Source organism: Hetaerina americana, unplaced genomic scaffold, assembly GCF_022747635.1.
Source record: "Hetaerina americana unplaced genomic scaffold, ioHetAmer1.1.p SCAF_4, whole genome shotgun sequence".
Lineage (NCBI taxonomy): Eukaryota > Metazoa > Arthropoda > Insecta > Odonata > Calopterygidae > Hetaerina > Hetaerina americana.
Genome location: NW_027286985.1, coordinates 71,779,281 through 71,797,924, shown reverse-complemented (window position 1 = coordinate 71,797,924; position 18,644 = coordinate 71,779,281). Strand labels below are relative to the sequence as shown.

General features: G+C 37.1%; 1 protein-coding gene across 2 annotated transcripts in view; it reads left to right on the top strand.

The window, feature by feature from the left end:
• The window catches only part of LOC139692241 (uncharacterized), a 34,955-nt gene that overhangs the window by 9,814 nt on the left and 6,497 nt on the right, over positions 1 to 18,644 (top strand). Inside the window, exons 3-5 of one of the 2 annotated variants that reach the window (XM_071590311.1) lie at positions 633 to 841; positions 4,359 to 4,518; positions 5,894 to 6,502. In XM_071590311.1, the coding sequence (XP_071446412.1) occupies positions 633 to 841; positions 4,359 to 4,518; positions 5,894 to 6,224 (700 nt within the window). In that variant the 3' untranslated portion in view covers positions 6,225 to 6,502. Of the gene's footprint in view, positions 1 to 632; positions 842 to 4,358; positions 4,519 to 5,893; positions 6,503 to 18,644 lie in introns of those variants that run through there. The other variant, XM_071590312.1, reaches the window with a different exon arrangement.

Below are 18,644 nucleotides of genomic sequence, written 5' to 3'. Positions count from 1 at the left end.
TTAATATTACATTAAGGCAAGAGAAGAAAATACTTTAAGTTTAAATAGTTTAATTAATACATAAATTGGACCAAGGTGAGATTTTAAAGTATAATTACATAGGAAACTTCATAACCAGGAGGTGCCCTTCAGACATATCTCATACAGTTTAGCATAAGATAGTATTTGTTACAGATAGTCTATTGTATAGAGGCAAGTTGAGGACCGTTAAAAAGTATTACATACCCTCGTGGATTTCCTAGCATCTTCTAAAATAAATTAGTTATGCATCATACATCTTACACATTTTTTGTAAATTTATTACAAAAAAAATAAAAAAGAAATTTCTGTCACCAAATATTAAAAAATCAATATACATGCTTTACATTGATAAATCTCTCTAATTATAAAAAGTTAATGATCATAAGTTTTTCAAGTGATATTTCTCTTCAACACGTTTTACTTCGTAATTTTATTGTACAAAAATAATTCACTGATGAATCAAATAACTGATCACTGATCAAGAGAAATGAAAAATGGAGAGAGAGAATTTTATGTTATTTCTATATTAGTCAAGAAATTATAGTTTTTAAAATAATGTAAGGACATCAGCGATTGACTGGGTAATACCTTGCCCTTATTATAAATTACAGGGATCCCAGGTCACCCTGGGGGGATATTGCTGCTACCGGCTTGGCCAAAACCAGTGGATTGAAGAGGAGGAATGCCATTGTGAGGACAATCTACGCCCTGGGGTGGCCATTTATCATAACCATTACTTCTGGCTTGACGTCGCACTTGCCGGATATACCTCACAACCAACTCAATCCCAAGAATTCTCTCTCTTATATCTGGTTTAAAGGTCCGTAGCAATTCTGATTTTCCTATTGCAAATATTGCGGTCTAAATATTCACAGAGGATAAGTCTCTCATTCACTGAATGGGGTATCATTGTCAGCTGAAGCTTTTTATTTTTTATCACAAATCACCATACATTATCACCGATAATGCATTATTTTTATTCAACCTGCCACAGCGTTTTCACAGAAACGAAAACGTATATACCATACAAGCCTACACGCAATCACATGCATTGGGATACAAATAGTGAAAAGACAATAAGTCGTAAACATATTATCCTTTCCTACCATGCCTTGTACTTCGCTCGTTTTCCTTCTCGTCCACATTACTTTTTCGAATCCTATCTACAATGATATGTAAAAGCTTCCAATCTACTCCTGTCATCTCTACCTTACGACCAAGTTTCAGATTTCAACTATATGCACATGATAATAATTTCATTACATAATATCTTTCTTTATCTGATTTCGTATCTTCAAAATAAAACTGTTATGAAATCTACAAGAACTAATGAGGTATATTTCTTGGGGAAAGTATAATGCTTGGAATAGAGGACATCTTCGGTGGGAGTATGTCAGGTAAATAAAATCGATGAAAGCAATAAATACGAAATAAATTAATAAAATTTAGATTTTTTTCTTTTCCACTAGTTAAAATGATTTCCGTAACTCCAATTGCCAGTTTGCGTTCATCTTTAAACATCTATACAACGGCAGTAACATGAAACTAACTTTCTTTAAGCGTTTGCAAAAATCAAAAATGTGATTCCTATCTTCCCTCTTATTATCCATGGAGAAGTCAACTTAGTAATCATCCGCAGAGAATATTTCGATGCATCGCCTTGCCATTACCTTGTCAATATTTTCGCGAAGCAAAATCAGGCATACATATCAAATCGTGAAATCAGATAAACATACTCTACAGCAGTAAATCTGGCCTCATGATCAGCAATTTATGAGATAGGAGTCTCCATTGCTCTCATTCCGTACTCACGTTCCTCAAAGAAGAGGTATGTACCATGCATTTATTACAAAAGAAAATGACCAAATTCATTAAAAACAGCCAATGTCATCTACAAACGTCCATAACTGGATGCTTTTATTATCCTTTGGTTATCACAAGAAATTAATTCACGCATTAACTGTTTTCCGCAACCACCTCGCGAAGTACAGCGCCCAGAACCAGTGTACCGACTATATGTGTACCGACACTTTTCAAAGCCGAGAAACACCAAAGAGGCAAAAATTAAGTTCGTACCGCACAAATCTTCAATAATTACTCCATAAGATCACCTTCAGAGTGGATTTCAGAATTGGTTTCAGAATTCATGATAAAAATGTATACATTGAATATATACCCTCTGTGGTTGTAGACTGACATCCTTTTTTTGGTTTTGCATGTGGTTCTATACTGTTTTACGGGTGTTAACCTAACACCTACAGCCACAAGCCCTTCTGGGGGCTTGCGGGGTTTTATGCATAAGTAGAATATTACCCGCTTCAAAAAGTAGAAGCATGCTTAGTAAACTACAAAAGAGAAGACAAACCTATCGGTAGAAGTGAAAGGAGTGTAAATATCATTAAATGGGTGAAATTCCTCTTTCAGCTATGTTCATTTTTGAGTCGCTGTACATGATATGAAATAACACAAAAAAATCGTAAACTTCATTTGAATTTCTTTGGAAGGAAAATGTTCTGTCGTAGTTTCTAGTAAGAACCAACCCTCATGCGAATGAAAATACTGTATACCTTAAAAACAGATGTTGAAATTATAAAAAAATACCTTTCCGCTGAGCTCCTAAAATGCAGGCGTCTCTAGAACAACCTTTTCTGTTCCAAAGGACCCTACTCAAAATAAACCTTTGTGAAAATTCTAAAAATGTTCAATGATCAAAAGTAAGAAAGAGATCATGAACAAAAAATTCTCATCCTTATCAAAAATTTTCCATGTACAAGTATAAAATTTTACGCTTGCTTCTGACCCGATTTATCGTCGATAAAATCTCCTGGAAGCATTAATAACTCCTTTATAACAAGTTAAGATACAACTGTGGAATTTTTCGAAAGTAGTCAAAAAGGTCAAAGCAAAATTTTGCAACCACCGAACCAGCAATATTCACATAATAGGCAATGCGCCAATATTTAGTGTTGTTTGTCAAGGCTCACATTAGCTGTATACAGTCCAAACCAAAGCGCGGGTCACCTGAGGAGAAGGTGCGTTTTGATAGGAAGATGCCAAGGCCCTAAAATGATATGGAGAGTAAGAAGTGAGTGAGTCTGATTTTTTTGTACATAGTACCCCGAGAGAAAAAAATTAGCTTATTCGTATTTTAAATAATACTCTCCGTGTTTAATACTGAAAATGTAGTCATGAGTTTCAACTAAGGGAATCTTAAAGGATGATTTTGTATTAATTATAATACATGCAATCAAGTACACGCTGACGATAGAGATAATTGTTTTTAATTTGGCTTCCTTAGCATATTGTATCACTTATAGTTGCTCAAAACTCATGCCTCATTAAATAGTAACCTGAACTAAAGTTTTCCTTTACAGTATCCTCAAGTTAAATTTTTATATGGTTTTTGCTAACTTTGTCATGAACGAAAATTAAAATTTTATTGTAACGATTACCAATAAAGTTCTAAGCTCTAAACGTTCTGGAGGAAACTGCTTTTATTCCAAACGTGCATCACTACACACTTTTTTAAGCTTATTTTACATAGCCGAATGCCGTCATTGGTGCTCTAATAACGGTGAATTCATTGAACCAATTCACTATGACAAAGTTGTATACTTTAATAAAAGCAATGATTCCATATATGTAAATATATGGGCACTTTTTCAAGTTTATTTCTAACTGCCAAGTTGCGCACCAGCGTTGTATAGCCATTAAGTCATTTGGTGAAGCTACTTCATCCTCAGGACTGCACGTGTTCGGTAAATCACAGTATCGTAGGCAAGTAGAAGTATCTTCATATTTTTTGTTTCGTATTTTCTAGTACCCTGCAAGCCACCACCAGAGTGTAATGCAGGGGGTGAATACACCAAATACTATCATACTATTAACCACGGAGTTAATGTGTTTAACGTAAATAAGGAATAAAGAGGTCCGATAACACTTCCCTGAAAGACTTCTATTGCATAACAGCTAATGCCATTTATAACTACCTTTTGTACACGACCATCCAAAAAGTCTTTCATCTAGCCCAAGATATTGTTATTTATGCCATGGGCTTCTAGCTTTGTGAGTAGTTTGCTATGAGGTATTTTGTAGAAATCATTTTTTCAATCTTGAAAAGCCGCGTCCACCGAGGTATTGCTCTCACAAACAAAAAGCGCAAATTGTGTGTTGCAGGATTTACTATGCTATGTTCACTAACTACTATAAAATATGACAATTTAACCGGTCACGTGACTACCTCGAATGTCTTAAATGGCATGACGGAGGTTGTAGTTCGTAGTTTAGCTGAATACTATCTGCGAAGTAATTGTCATTGTAAACATTTTTGCTTACAGCCAACAGCATCGCGCAGGGGTGTCTACTGGGGTCGGAAGCCGTTTTATTGTCCTGCAACTTGTTGCTCTGCTTGATCACCGCCACCACCTTGTTCACGACTTGGTCCAAAGTGGACGCAACTACTACAGAGTCCGAAAGGACAAAGAAAATAAAAACAAGGTAAAATATTTTGAATAAGTAATTAATTTTATTCCTTCCACTCTCTTCTAGGTTGGTTAACAAATATTTTGCATATCCTAATGCCATCATTGACGCTCTAATAATGGCGATTCCATCGAATTAATTTACTATGGCAAAATTCTATACTCCAATACAAGCAATGATTCCACATATGTTAACTGTTACTCGTTAAAGGCTCTAACAGTTTTAGAGAAACTTCGCACTATCGGAGCCTTCAGAATTAAAGCACTATAATGTATGTTAACGACATTGACTCCGTAACCACTAGTAAAATACCTTTATTTGCCGACGATGCCGTGGTTTACAGAGATATCCGTAATCCTGAGGATACAGTAGCTTTATCAGATGACCTAAATGCTACAAAACGCTCGTGCAACACCTGGAAATCAGAATTAAACTTAAAAAATTGCATAGTGATGAATTTTTGGAAAAAGAACAATTTCATCTCAAATGCCAACTGCATCGGTAACACCGAAATGGAATGTGTAGACTTGATTGAATACTTAGCCATTACCCTCACTCACGACATCTCCTGGGTGAAACATATGTGGGGTATAAATGGGTGACCTAAAAATAATTAGGCTTTATCAGAGTGTCGGGGAAATGACATGAGAAGGTTAAAGAGAAATATTTCCTTTCGCTGGTTCGTCCTCATTTAGAATATGCTGCTTGTATATGGGATCCTCATGAAGTTGGGTTGATTGCTGAATTGAATCGCGTACGGTATAGAGGAGCAAGTTTTGTAAAACGTTGTCATGATAATATTATTAGCGTATCCGAAAAGGTACCCTAAATATCTATGCACGTGCCCACTCGATATCATAAACTACACTTCCACTTTCTTTCTTTAAGTTACACGTACAATATTATAACAAAAATTGAAACTTATGGGTAAGCCGAGTTTCCAATACGACTCAAAGCATTAAGGTGGCTATTTTAAAAAAGAAACGGAAGACGCGACCTAGGACTCCGAAATTGCATTTGAGCCTTGGTGCACGCACACATATTTGCACAAAAAGGGATTTATCTCACCATCTAACTCCATTGTGAGTGTGCAGTTAGTAGTGAGAGTAGTACAGTAACTAACCGTGAATTATTCTAATTATTTGGCTTTTGAAATATTGTTTAATGATTACAGATTATCATTTTTTACTGGGATTATTAGCGCTTAAATTCACTAAAAACCAATGTAAGTGTTGCTTGGCACTTGGAGTTACCTCCTAATACCTAATGTTCAAGTATGAAATGTCTCGAGGTAACCTTCGATATTTTTCACGACAGTGATAATTATAATGCTAAATGTAAAACATAAACTACATATTCTGTAACTATAGAATCTCTTTGATTTCTGCAGGCTATACACATGTGTCGCCCTCTTGTTGATAATTGCGACGAATCGAGTGGTTGAGGCTTGGGTGTGGATGCTTCCACGGGTCCACGAGCGTCTCGGGATATTGGATTGTGCTAACGGGCTGCAGGATACGGCCATATCCTTGATTCTTGCTTGGGGTGACGTTGTCAACGCGATGGAGGCCACCAAAATATTCCTACGGCGTCGACTGCTGGGTGAAGGGGGCGTGGAGCCCATCCGGAGAGGGACCAACTTCGCCCACGCGCTCTGGTTGATAGGCTGGCGACCAGCCGCTGTCGGGGTGGCGCCGGCTGTATCTCAAACTAGAGCCTGAAGATGCCTAACAATCTCATTTTTCGGCTAAAATATCATCGACCTCACGGTTGCATTGCACGAAGTTTGACATTTCGCCATTTCATTCTGCCCTCGGGTTCAGAATTAAGTTCGTGGTATTGTGCGGCCGCGGAGTTATATAATGCAGATGGTACGGTATTTGTGGGAGGATGTATATATCCTCGGAAATCAATATCGTTATCGCAAGTGGTAAAATACGTAAAATTTAACCTGAATGGAAACTTATGAGAACAAGTCAATCTATTACCACCAGGAATTGGCGTACCTCTATTTTATAAAAAAGAAGATTGAACGGAAAAATAGATCACCAAAATAGTTTCATTTTTTACCAGAATTTAAATATGATCGCGTAGCATAGGTTCTATAGAGCGGTGTGGCGGGTAATGTTGTACGTGCACGGTGATTTTCTGCAAGTATCATCGGAGATTTCATTAGTTTTATTAAATCACGATATTTCATCGGTCTCTGTGATCTCCCACTCACTCGGGTCAAATTTTATTGGGAAGAAGGCCAAATACGTCTGCACCTTGAATTAACTGCATGCAGGAGTTAAAATGTATTGGAAAGTGACTTTACCTACGAGGAAATCTTGAAATTTGCGAAGAAATAAACATTCAACGTTTGTTCTCAAGGCTTCTTGGCACAATATCGTGAGAGGTGAAAGAAGCCGATTATTTTCATTGTGAACGCACCGTTACAATCATTGAATTAAAAAAATTGATGCTACAATAATCATTAAATGGCGCATTTTGTCATTCTTACGTGGCGTATCTTCATACTGCATATCGTGGCGTAGCATCATATATATTTCAAAGTATCGAGGATTTCAAGAAGTCTGTTTAAATTCGATGTATTTCCTCCAAGGGTATGAGGGGGTCACAAGGGAAACAGTGGAACTGACTCCAAGTAAATGAAATGGAAAGTGTACCATAGATAGGAAGTGACTAAAATATTTTAAGGAATAACCGGAGGTTGTGGCTCATAAAATTTCTACATACTATGATTTTCCAGCTTTTTACTTCGATCATTAATGGTGTATGCGCCAACAACTATCATCGAGACATAATAACCTGATATTCATAACCCACCGTGATTAATTATGGTATATTTTGACTTTTAAAAATGAACATTTGAACAAATAAAAAAAAATAATCATAAATCACTGACTCTAAAATTTAAGAAACCAATATATAACTCTCAAATACGAAAATATATATAATTTTTGCTAAAGGTTTTCCGTAATGCAGGCTTCGATTGTCATTTGCTTACATCTCATGCCAACAATTTTTAATTTTGGAGATTTCATCAATATTCAACAGCTGAAAAAGATCAAGATATGACAAAGTGAGCAAAAGCATCTAACTTTCCTTAATGAAAAATCATGAACTCATATTAAGTGTTTTAAATTATTAAATGTTAACATAAACGGGCATATTTCCAATGAAAAAATTGTAACATAAAAGGTAGATTATGATTTGTAAAGTGATATTGAGATAGGCACTTCACCATTCATACGTCAATATTTCCCCTTATACTGCCATTACTCACTCGAAACAAAACCAAACTCACTCCAAATCGGCATTTTCCCACACTTTTGAATATAAGATACTAAAAAAAAGTGTCATTATTGTTTCTTGCAGGTGTACCATATCATCTGTAACGAATCCATGGTAAAGAATCAGATATTTAATATCCCTCGAGGAGTAAAGGTCAATAATCACTCCGAGAACTGAGTGGTACCAATGAATATAATAAGTACTCTCGATGAGAGGATGTTTAAAGCACTGGTGTAAAGATCACTGCCTCCGATTTTTCAAAACGAGACAACATATTGCTTGGGTTAATACCCGTTTTTTTATGCCCATGATTTCACAGTCTAACCATCTGCAATCAAGTGTAATTTTCGTCAATCATACCTTTCGTCATGTATCTTGTGGCATACCCACATTCAATAAAACTACGAATTTCGGCAGCTTGATTGAAATCGTGGACCACATTACACTCTTTGAGAATTAGGCATGGAACCAGACTCACGGGACTGCCAGATACTGCAAAGGAAAGGCGATCCACAACGGTGACTACCATTTAAAATAAAATCTTCGTCCTCGTGTTCCGATGCTCAATTTACTGCGGCAGAACAACCGACGCGCACGCACGCTCTTGAAGGCGTGCGGATACGTGGAAGAAAAGGAAAGCCGTTGTATCCTAACGCAGAACGGAAACCGAATCTCTCCGATGATCTGAGAGAGGAGACAGCACACCACTCTCCTCGGTTGTTTAAGGCAAATGGTAGGGGACCTTGCGAAATCCGCGAACGCGTTCCTCTGATCGAACGAAATCGCCAAATTACATATGGAACGCGACGGAATGGCTGTGGTTTACACTGCTCACTCAGATAACGAATCAGGGCAATTTAGTCGGGCGGCTCATTTTTTGCGTCTCTTACGTCCACAGCACCTTCTTTTCGTGCGCTCAAGGGCTTTGAGACGTGGACGTACTCACGATCCCCAGCGGAAGCGGTACGGGTGCGCGCTGAAAATTGGACCGAGATGGGACGCTGGAGATAAAGGCAGGAGCGTAAGTCCTTAATAAATACGTCGGAGAGAGGACCAACCTATCCTTTGCGTGTCATCTTACCACGGGAATCGGAAAAGATATTTTTTGGTCTCGATCTCGTTTCCAGCCTCCCTTTACCAGAGTTATGGACGCATCTTTCTAAAGGGGGAAAATTACTGAGATCACATTCTTGGCAGGCGAGAAGTTATAGTTCATTCCGACGACTTTTTTGTATAACTCCAGCAGATCATGTACATTTTTAGCCCCGGGGTTTGTTTAGGGGTGATTCGGAGTTGTAGGGGGGATTGTCTTCACCAATTTCGAATGAATGGAACGTATTTTACGTGGGGAAGGGATAACGTTCTCGAGAGTGTGTATTAGTTACATCCATATGTGCCCACTCGAGGGAGGGAATTGATGCCGTGGCGCCACTTAAACCAAGAGGGAGTGGGTATATTTCGAACGTGAGGAATTTGATCGCCAACTATTGAAAACTAGGGTGGGAAGTGGGCGTGGTGACGAGCAAGGGGATGATGTGGAAAGGGGAAGGTAGGAAGGATGAGGGAATCATCTCCGTCCAGAACGTATTGTGTACAAGCTGGAATCACTGGGGTTGAAATCATCCGATTACCATTGATTACACCTAGTGTAAAACCACAGAGAAATAATGGCAATACATCATATGATTGAAAGAAATATGACCATACCTAAGAAATTAGACATTTCTATATCAATCGTAATAATAATAATCAACTCAACTAGTAGGAACAGTGTGACAATGAAAACAAAAATTAGAAATACCGTCATCCTTCATTGTCAATTTTTCATATTTCTACAACTTTTCTCTAGCTATGCATTATAACCGTCTTCCGCTATCGATCTTTTGATATGTCATTTTTCTTTTTTACCTTATCTTTAAGATTTAATTTTATCAGATTGCAGTAGTATTTATATTTATAGATATATGCCATTTTTACTCAACAAATATCATAAGTAAAATCAACTATCCCTATAGTATGAAAAGGATCAAAAAGGTATACTACTGATGTTAATGAATTCTTGGCCACCAAACTCATACCTAAGTACAAAACTGTGTCACGACGTGCACATTATAACTAATTTACTCATTTTGTTAGGATATCCGTTAACTAATAGCGTCCCGAGCATAAGATATTTGACTAGATGTTGAAAAAAGCTTAAAACCTTGGACAGGAGCGAAAGCGGATTGGAATAAGCTACAAGCTCGTAAATCAGCCCTCCCTTAACCAAATCACTTATGTTCATTCATCGCATATATGATAAAATTTGAGTTCATATTGAGGTCTTAATTGAGACTTTGAAATTGTTTCGCAAAATCCATCAACGCTATATTCGCATGTATAAAAATGTACACCCATTTATTAAACATTGAAAAAAAGGAATATTTTAGATACCTATAAAATTGGGAATGAATAAATGAAAAATATTATTGTCGCCCTCGAAAAGGCCAGAAAATCGATTAAGACATCATTTTCCGTTTCTCATCCTGGCCGAAGTCAAGACAAATGTCGAGTTCTTCACAAATATACTTTGAATTTTACTTTATGCATATAACGTGTAAACTGTAAGGATTAGTCAAATATGCCATTATGCTAATATATCATGACTTTTTTTACGGTTTGGACTTTTGGCCATGGGGTTCACCAACGAGTACTTTCAATAAATATTTATATTCAAATAATATTTATATTTATCTTTAAAATAAATAATATTATAATAAATTAATAACAAATTAAATAATATTTATATTTATCTTTCAAATAATATTTATATTTATACTTTCAATAAGTTTAAAGCCAATTACCAACCTTTGTAGCTTGTTTAATTGGAGTCTTTTAATCATGTAAAGTCTCTTCCAGAGCTTAAAACACAGACATTCTATAAAATATTCACTTTATTCCTTATGTTGTTAGCGATTTTTTTAAAATACATTTTAATTGGACTGGCAAGTTGATGGCAGAGGTCCCTTTTGGCCGAGGTGACTGAGGACAGAGCCTTACCAGTTCAGTTGGTCTGGGTTAGGAACATAGCAAAATAAAAATCTCTTTAAGATTGACTTTCAATTGAGATTAAAAAAGGAGGTCCAAACAAAAACGGGAAAAAGGCGCGATGGTATGAGTTAATAGGAAGGCCGGTAGCTATCTGGCGATGAGGATAATTGACGGAAGTGGACAAGGAATACTCGGTCTTTAGCGATGAAACCTATAAAGCGTTCAGCTTAATTCGCTTCAAAAATTTCGATGTTTCTCAAGGAGGGAGTTTCTCTGAATTGATTCCTTCACCAAAAAGGACCTTCGGAACAAAGTCAGAGGGAAGGCCCGAGAGATTTTAGCGTGTGATAAAGAGTAATGATGAATTGGGAACAATAAATTTCCTCTGTTTATGAAATTTGTTTTTGGGGGTTACGACCTTTTTTATCTACTAAACTTAACACCACAACTATGAAAATTTGCTTTGTGTTTCCTACTTAAATACATAATTTAGCCTTAGGCACTAAATAGGAAATTGCACTTGCATGACTTTTTAAATCTGTTTCCACATTAAACGAGGTTGGCTGATAGGGAACTAGGTGGTTATTGCCGAATCAGTTAAATAAAAAGGGTATGATTCCATATTAGGTTCGACCGTGTGAAATTGAATGATAAAGAATGGAAAAGACCAGGCCCAACCGGTCAAGCCTGATGAACGTAGTCCATTTCACTTTTATCATCCTTCTCCACTTCCACATTTCAAAAAGCCTCCAGTTTATGCCTATCATCTTTCTTCAATGACCATGTTTCCGAAGCGCACATAACCACGGTCCATATTAAAGGCTTAGCGAGGCTTTTGTTAGAATTCTTATCCAACTTCTCTGATATCAATTCCCCCCACCAGTGAAGATTGTTTCGCAGTTGACCAAGTTTTCCAATTGCTAATAGGAGGCTGTTTCATTCGGGTTTAATAACGATAGAGAATCACGTGGGCGGTGAACGAATATTTAAATCCGCTAGGTGCTACCTAAATTGTAGAGTCCATATCCCGTGTTTTATCTGTGCGTTTTGATCTGCCAATGTAGCATGGCCTTATTATAAATCACTGGGCGTCAGGAGTAAATTTTAGCACTTGAAAACTAGTTCTATAGCCTTAGTCCGGCTTGTTCTCTCCCTGGTCGTAGGGGATCCATAGTTTCAATATTATACGAGAATTCTCCTCGTAGCAGTTTTATCAAATTTGGTAGATCTCCCGATTTTATGTGTTAACTATTTGCATTTTCTCTGGAGGATTCTGAATCATTGCAGATCACTATGCGTGTTTTCACCAACGGATATATTGATCATATAGTTTTCCTAGAATTTTGACAGCCATGCATATGAAGCTAACAAAAATCCTTGGAGGTTTATTCTGCGTTATTAATTCTCTTCGGAGAATATGTTGATTGATTTTTAGAAGCCACACCCTCGAGTTAAAATCAGATGGTAGGTATTTTTTGAATGAAAGTCATTTTTGGCGAGAATAATATTGGCGAAAGTGTATTGTTTTGTGCATGATGTTTGATACTAATTAGGTAAGCTTCATATTCAGTTTTTGAAATCACGAATGCGCTTCTATTCTTGATCTAATGTAAAGTGAATGCATGAGCAAAGAGCGTTGTAAAGCATTGAACATTGTCATTTCTTTCCCTGGCAGCTCAAACAAGGAATAAATATCTATACCAATGCAAAAACTTGTTTTAAAAGTGTAATCTTGGATGTAGAAATATTACCTGATATTTCATAATATATCAAACAATTAAGGGAAGAAGGTGTAAACCATAATTTACTCTTCCTTTAAAATACCTCCCTATCCCGTACAGCAGCAATAATCATGGTCCAAGCCAGTCGGAAATGAAACTTAAAAAAATCTGAAATGTTCCGGGGTAAACATTAAGGACAAAATAATAAGAGAAATAAGAAGCTTGATCATAAATATGAACTGGATGCACCAAACGTAGATAAGTATGAAAAACGAGTATAATGTAAAAACGACTACAAACTTTCCAAATATCTGTCGGACTAATATACTGCAAAAGAAAATCCGATAAACGTTTAGAAATCAAACTAAAACTACACTCTCTCTTCGGTTGATGAGTCAATCAATTGAAAATTGAAATTATCAACTAACGCTCCTAAAAGAATACACAAATCTTTAATTTTTAAGATTCTCCTTCCAGTTTGATTGTTAAGACAAATAAACGATCTCGGACAAAAAAGTTAGCAAAGTCGTGGTGTTCCTGGCGTGTAAAGCCTTGCTAAGAAAGCCCCTCTTGTTTTACTTATCAAAAGATAAAATCAACAGAGAACATTCCCTTGAAACAACTAATTGGAGACATTCTCAACTCGTGCTAGAAGATTGGTTTCCTTAATCTTTGTGAATACGGAAATATAACCTGTTTTAGTTCTATTCGTACACCCCAGCCCGGAGAGTATAGTGTACGTAAACAAAAAGGAAATAATACTTAAGTGATATAATTATTATAAGTATTCTACCGATTGAGAGAGATTTTGGATGGAAACAGCCTACAAAATTGTACAACGTTTGATAGTAATATATCCACAATCAATTAGATTCAAATATTTATTTTAATTCCCAAGTCCTAGCTTGGCGAACGGTATGGAAGCGTTGGAAATTTTCAAAATGAAAGATTTTTTTACCGGTTAAAACCTTTCTTTATCATCAAAGTGTTATAATAATTATTCAAAATATATACCAGAAGGAATTTTGAAAATTATGAAGAGGTTACCTACCCAGAATGTGCGAGTTCATTTTCCTCACAATTTACAATGAAACTATTTTTGCAACAAAGTAAAACAGTCTGAACCGGTTCCCATCCATCTGGTGATATGCTCTGGTACCCTAACATTTCGCAAGGCTAAAGTCTGCGATTTAGATTTTTGCCTCGTTTGGGCAAGAGTTAGCTCTGGTATTTCATCTCTTTTGAGAAACCTTATGACAAGCTGGAAAAGCCTCATCGAGATCTTCATGAAAACACAGGGTATCAGCAGCATCTGATAGCTGAACAACATAGCCACAGAAGTATCTTGTAAATTGATTTTTACCAGAGGAGTGATACATTCCGAGAGAGAAGGATGAAAAAAGTGTCACTTTGTAAACCACAGAGGCCATAAATATTAATCCCACTTTTTTAACACCTCCATACCCCTCTCCATGAGTGCATTCTTATTTCTCGTGGTTATTCTCGATTGATACGTACAGCAGCCTATAAGTTTCTGCCTCCTGGCAGGCTATATGTATTTTCCTTGCAATATGAAGAACACAGCCTCAAAACGTGAATTTATTCTCCTAGCTCGTGATACTCACTAGCATTCCGGACTGAATAGTAAAACACATGTTAGGAAGAAATAAAATCACAAGCACCAACAAGAATTTTTGGAGAGTTTCCACAGTTGAGTTAAGAGTTGATCAATGGTTCAAAACCATTATCGGACATGGCCTAGGAGCTTTTGAGCGGGCCATTAAGGGCCAACGCATAGGGGCGTGTCGATTGATGGCCACTCGCGCGGAAAACATAGCTTAGAAGGCGCGAAGGGATGAACGAGACAAAGGTGTCGATTACAAAGGGTTATGGCGATTGCCAAGGGATAGAGACGGTCGAAGGAGGAGGAGAGAACAACTTCAGGATTCTGTTAAGGGCCAGAGGGGCCCTTTAAAAGCAGAAAATTGGGGTCGGTTCTCTCCGGGAAGCCTAAAATTTTTACCTTCGGGAGTCAAATCGACGCCTGCTTAGTCTGTTAGAAATTGGATTCTTAAAAATGGCTCCATCGGATAGAAGAATCCTTATTTCCTATCCAGATCTCAAAAGTGCATAATGTGTTAATATAAACGAGGATTGACGAATAAGGTCGGCAAAAAATCTAACTCTAAGGATTCGAAATATGATTATACGTTAGACGCGCCACAAGTACGGAAGAATGAGAGATGGACTTCGAAAATTAGTCCATAGAAATCGCAGGTTAGCCGAAAGTTTCCTTATTCAAAAATAATTGGTAGGAAGAATGGTGAAATATCCTAAAACTCCTGGTAGGAAAAAAAAATTAAAAGACTCCCTCCGAAGTCATATTCTCAAACGAGGCATCGTTTTTATATCTTTTAATATAATAACATATCATTTTTGTAATTGCACACCGCAAGTGAGTAAGAGCGTGAAAGCATTAATGAAAACATATTTTCCTGAATCTTTATCGTACTTATCCAATAATTGGAGGAGAAACTTTTGAAATCGTAAGCGCAACTAAAAAATATATCATATTACATGAAATATGGCATTTTGTAAAAAGTGGAGTTTTCTCTTGTAAAATGCGTCAATAATACTACAGTGTAGTACAAAACTAATAATTGGGAAGATTTAACATTAGTACGATGAGTTATAGTTATTCAGCGAGGAGGTCGATAGTTGAGGCCATATGCCTGATATTATGATTTTGTGGTAAATGGGAGGACGAGAAGATATCAACAGCGGCCATCGTTAGAATAAAAGAGGATACGGCTTAACACTCCGTTTGTCTGACTTATAACTGCAATTCATACATACACTGTCCAACCAGAAATCAGAACTCGTGAAAGCATTACGATATCCTTTATCACGTCCATCATTAGCTCTCTATGTAAAAGCAAGCAACATTGCGGAACCAGCCGAAATGGCCCTGGATCACGTTGGCTTAGGTGTAAGCCGCCATTTCACAAGGTCTACATCTAATATTCTGAAAAGAGTGAACATCATTTTACATAGGTGAACGCAAAAATAGTAATAAACCTAAGCGTCCAAGAGAAGATAACCCAGAGATAAATGTGTACATCTCATCTGAGGTGCTGTGTGAGAAGGAATGGATCATCTCGAGAAGACCCCAAGAGATTCCAATAGAGCATAACCCACAGCAAACAGGGGCCCCATAGGTTATACACTCCAATAAATATCATCCAGTAGAAAGTACACGCTTGATCTTGGGGGACGCGTGCCGACACGAAGCGATGCAGCGTCTGGGTTCTTTCAGCACCATCATAAACCCTTCGAGGGATGAAGAACACGGGGAGTCATGCAATCACCGCCGAGCCCGGGACGACTCCCCACTCATCTCACCCTCCTACTCCCATCTGGTAGGTGTTCCAATGGAGTGTGAAGACGGGCGCGCAGTGTGGGTATAATGGGTTGGAAAGTGGCTGCCGAAGAGAAGGTGGGCTACGATGTGAACGGAGGGAATTCTTACGCATTGGCTGGCGACCGGGGAAACGGATGATGTGAAGTCTTAGCCATCACTCTCCCCCCTAAAGAGAAGGAGCAAGAGAAGGCTGCTCAAGGCTCGACCCTTTACATAGGTTTCACGAGGCTGGGTTTCAATTTCCTGCCAAAGTACCCCATATGAGCATCCGCGTAAGTGTTAAAGGACCAGATTAACCAGGGGAACAAGGGGATCATGCACCTCATATCATGGTCATATTGACCCCTGGAACTACGCCGAATCATGAAACGTTTAATGTTCTTAGGTCAAACTTTAAAAAAATCTGCTTTTAAAGCCCTAATTAATTTTAACCCCTCAAAATGCTCTAACGTAATGCGAATCGGTAAAAAAAGTTTACTCACTGTCATTTCGAATTAAATAACGGCATATCAAGAGAAACACTTTTCAAGCTCTCCCGTTTAGTTTCATTTTTCCTTGCACTTTGACCTTCCCAACCTTTTCTTCGTTCATTTAAGACTTTTGAGAAATTTTAATTACAAATTGAAAACTTTAGTTACTGTTCCAGATCAGAGATTTGATCAAAATACGGGATGGTAAATATTAATGAAAACTGAGGTATACTTTGATCGTTCACAGTAGACTTCTGAACTAATATAGACATCATTAGTGTAGAAGATTTAATCATCAAGAATGCTTAAATTCTCACAAATATATAATAATATATCCAAATAGTTGGCATTACATAAAGTAGTACCATATGCCAAAACACAAAATATATACTACCGGAAATCGAACGCATTTTCCGTATCACCAAAGAACATTTTATCGAGTATATGAAGAGAAACTGAATGCATAAAGGTAAGGCTAATGGTGAATTTTTTTTAAAGATTACTTAACAATGGGGCGGGATAAATCTGGCAATTTTGGCAAAAGTTTCGTTGCAGTGAATAAGTCTGGTAGACGGTACGATATGTCCACTGGAAGCTATCGCGCAAAACCCCCACACTGCAAATTCGATGATAGGGAGGAACCCAGTAACTACAGACCGATTTCTTCAGCATCGAAATTCTGCAAAATCTTACTAAAAATCGTTATAAATATTATATAATGGATTTTATCGTTAGTAACAAGATAATCTTCCGTTAAAAATACCGTTTTAGGAAAAGCAGATCTTGCAAAACCCAATGGGTCATTTTATTCATGTGATTCTGAAATGAAAGAAGAGAGTACACAGGTGGATATTGTGTGTTTCAATTTCAAGAAAGCCTTCGAAAATGTCCCTCCCGAGAAACTGATACATGTATGCTAACTAATTATTATAAAAGAAATGAATAGGTATTAGCGAAGAAGAACCAACAGAAACAGGGAGTTACCTAACCGTAAATAAAAGGTACCATTAAATGGGTTGAGTTCGTCAGAGGACTTCATTATACATTAAGGAGTACCTCAGAGAAGTGTTATAGGGCCCTTGTGGGTCTTGCTTTACATAAAGGACCTAGTTTCTCACGTTAAAAGCAACCTTACATTATTTTCAGACAACGCAGATGTTTACAGAGACCCCAGGACCTCGCCAGACTGTCGTAACGATTTAGACCAGATATCGGAGTGATTTTAAAAATGAATTTTATAACTTAAGAATAAGAAAATTTAAACCTTTGAATTTTTGAAACGAAAGGAAATACAAATAAGATGTAAGTCGTACAATAAGTGGGCTTGAGTCAGGATCATTTCAGTACAGGATAAATACTTGGGTGTTACTTTGAAATCAAACCTTTGATAAGGTACCCATAATAGAAGAATATACGGGTCAGCTATAGAGAAGCTCTGTTTCATTGACGGGTTTTAGGAAAAAGTGAGAGAAAGCAGTGGCCTAACTAATGCGAAGCAGAACTTTAGTTATGCCACATTTAAAATACGCGGCAAGTATCTGGGGTCTATAGGAGAATATGTTAATTAGAGAATTAGATAAGGTTCAGAGCAAAACCGTTGGGTTTGATATGGATTACTCCAAGAAGAGAGTAAACGTGAAGGTTGTGCTGGAGAAATCAGTTTGAAAGCTTCTTGATTTATGAATCGGCAGGAAAGATTGACTTAAAGAAAGATACAGGGTCCCTGAATTATCTTGATTCTTATATTAATAGTTTTCTTATTTTCTTATTATAATTGCTTCGACCAGTGGAATAAAATAAGAGATAGTTTCTTTCACATACTAATTCAAGAATTCGTTCTTCGATAGCACGATAAGCCATCATAATAAAATCGGAAACAAGCGGTCGAATATATTAACTTAAAGAATATCATTTAATGGCTTATTTAAACACACTAATCATTGCAAGATGTGCATAGGCAACTATGCATGAATAAGCTACAGTGTTTTCGTATAATAGCTAATATATATTTAAATCCGTACATCAACTTATATCTTTTCATGCATGGCTGGTACGCTAACACCCACCACCCCACACACGCCCTTGCGGTGGCTTGTGGGTTATTGCGTGGATGTATATCTTCAGAATACTTTTATGAACTGCTTAATTCTCATAGTTCTATTTCTAAGCTTTCGTTTCTACTCAAAGTTTCCAATTTCAAAC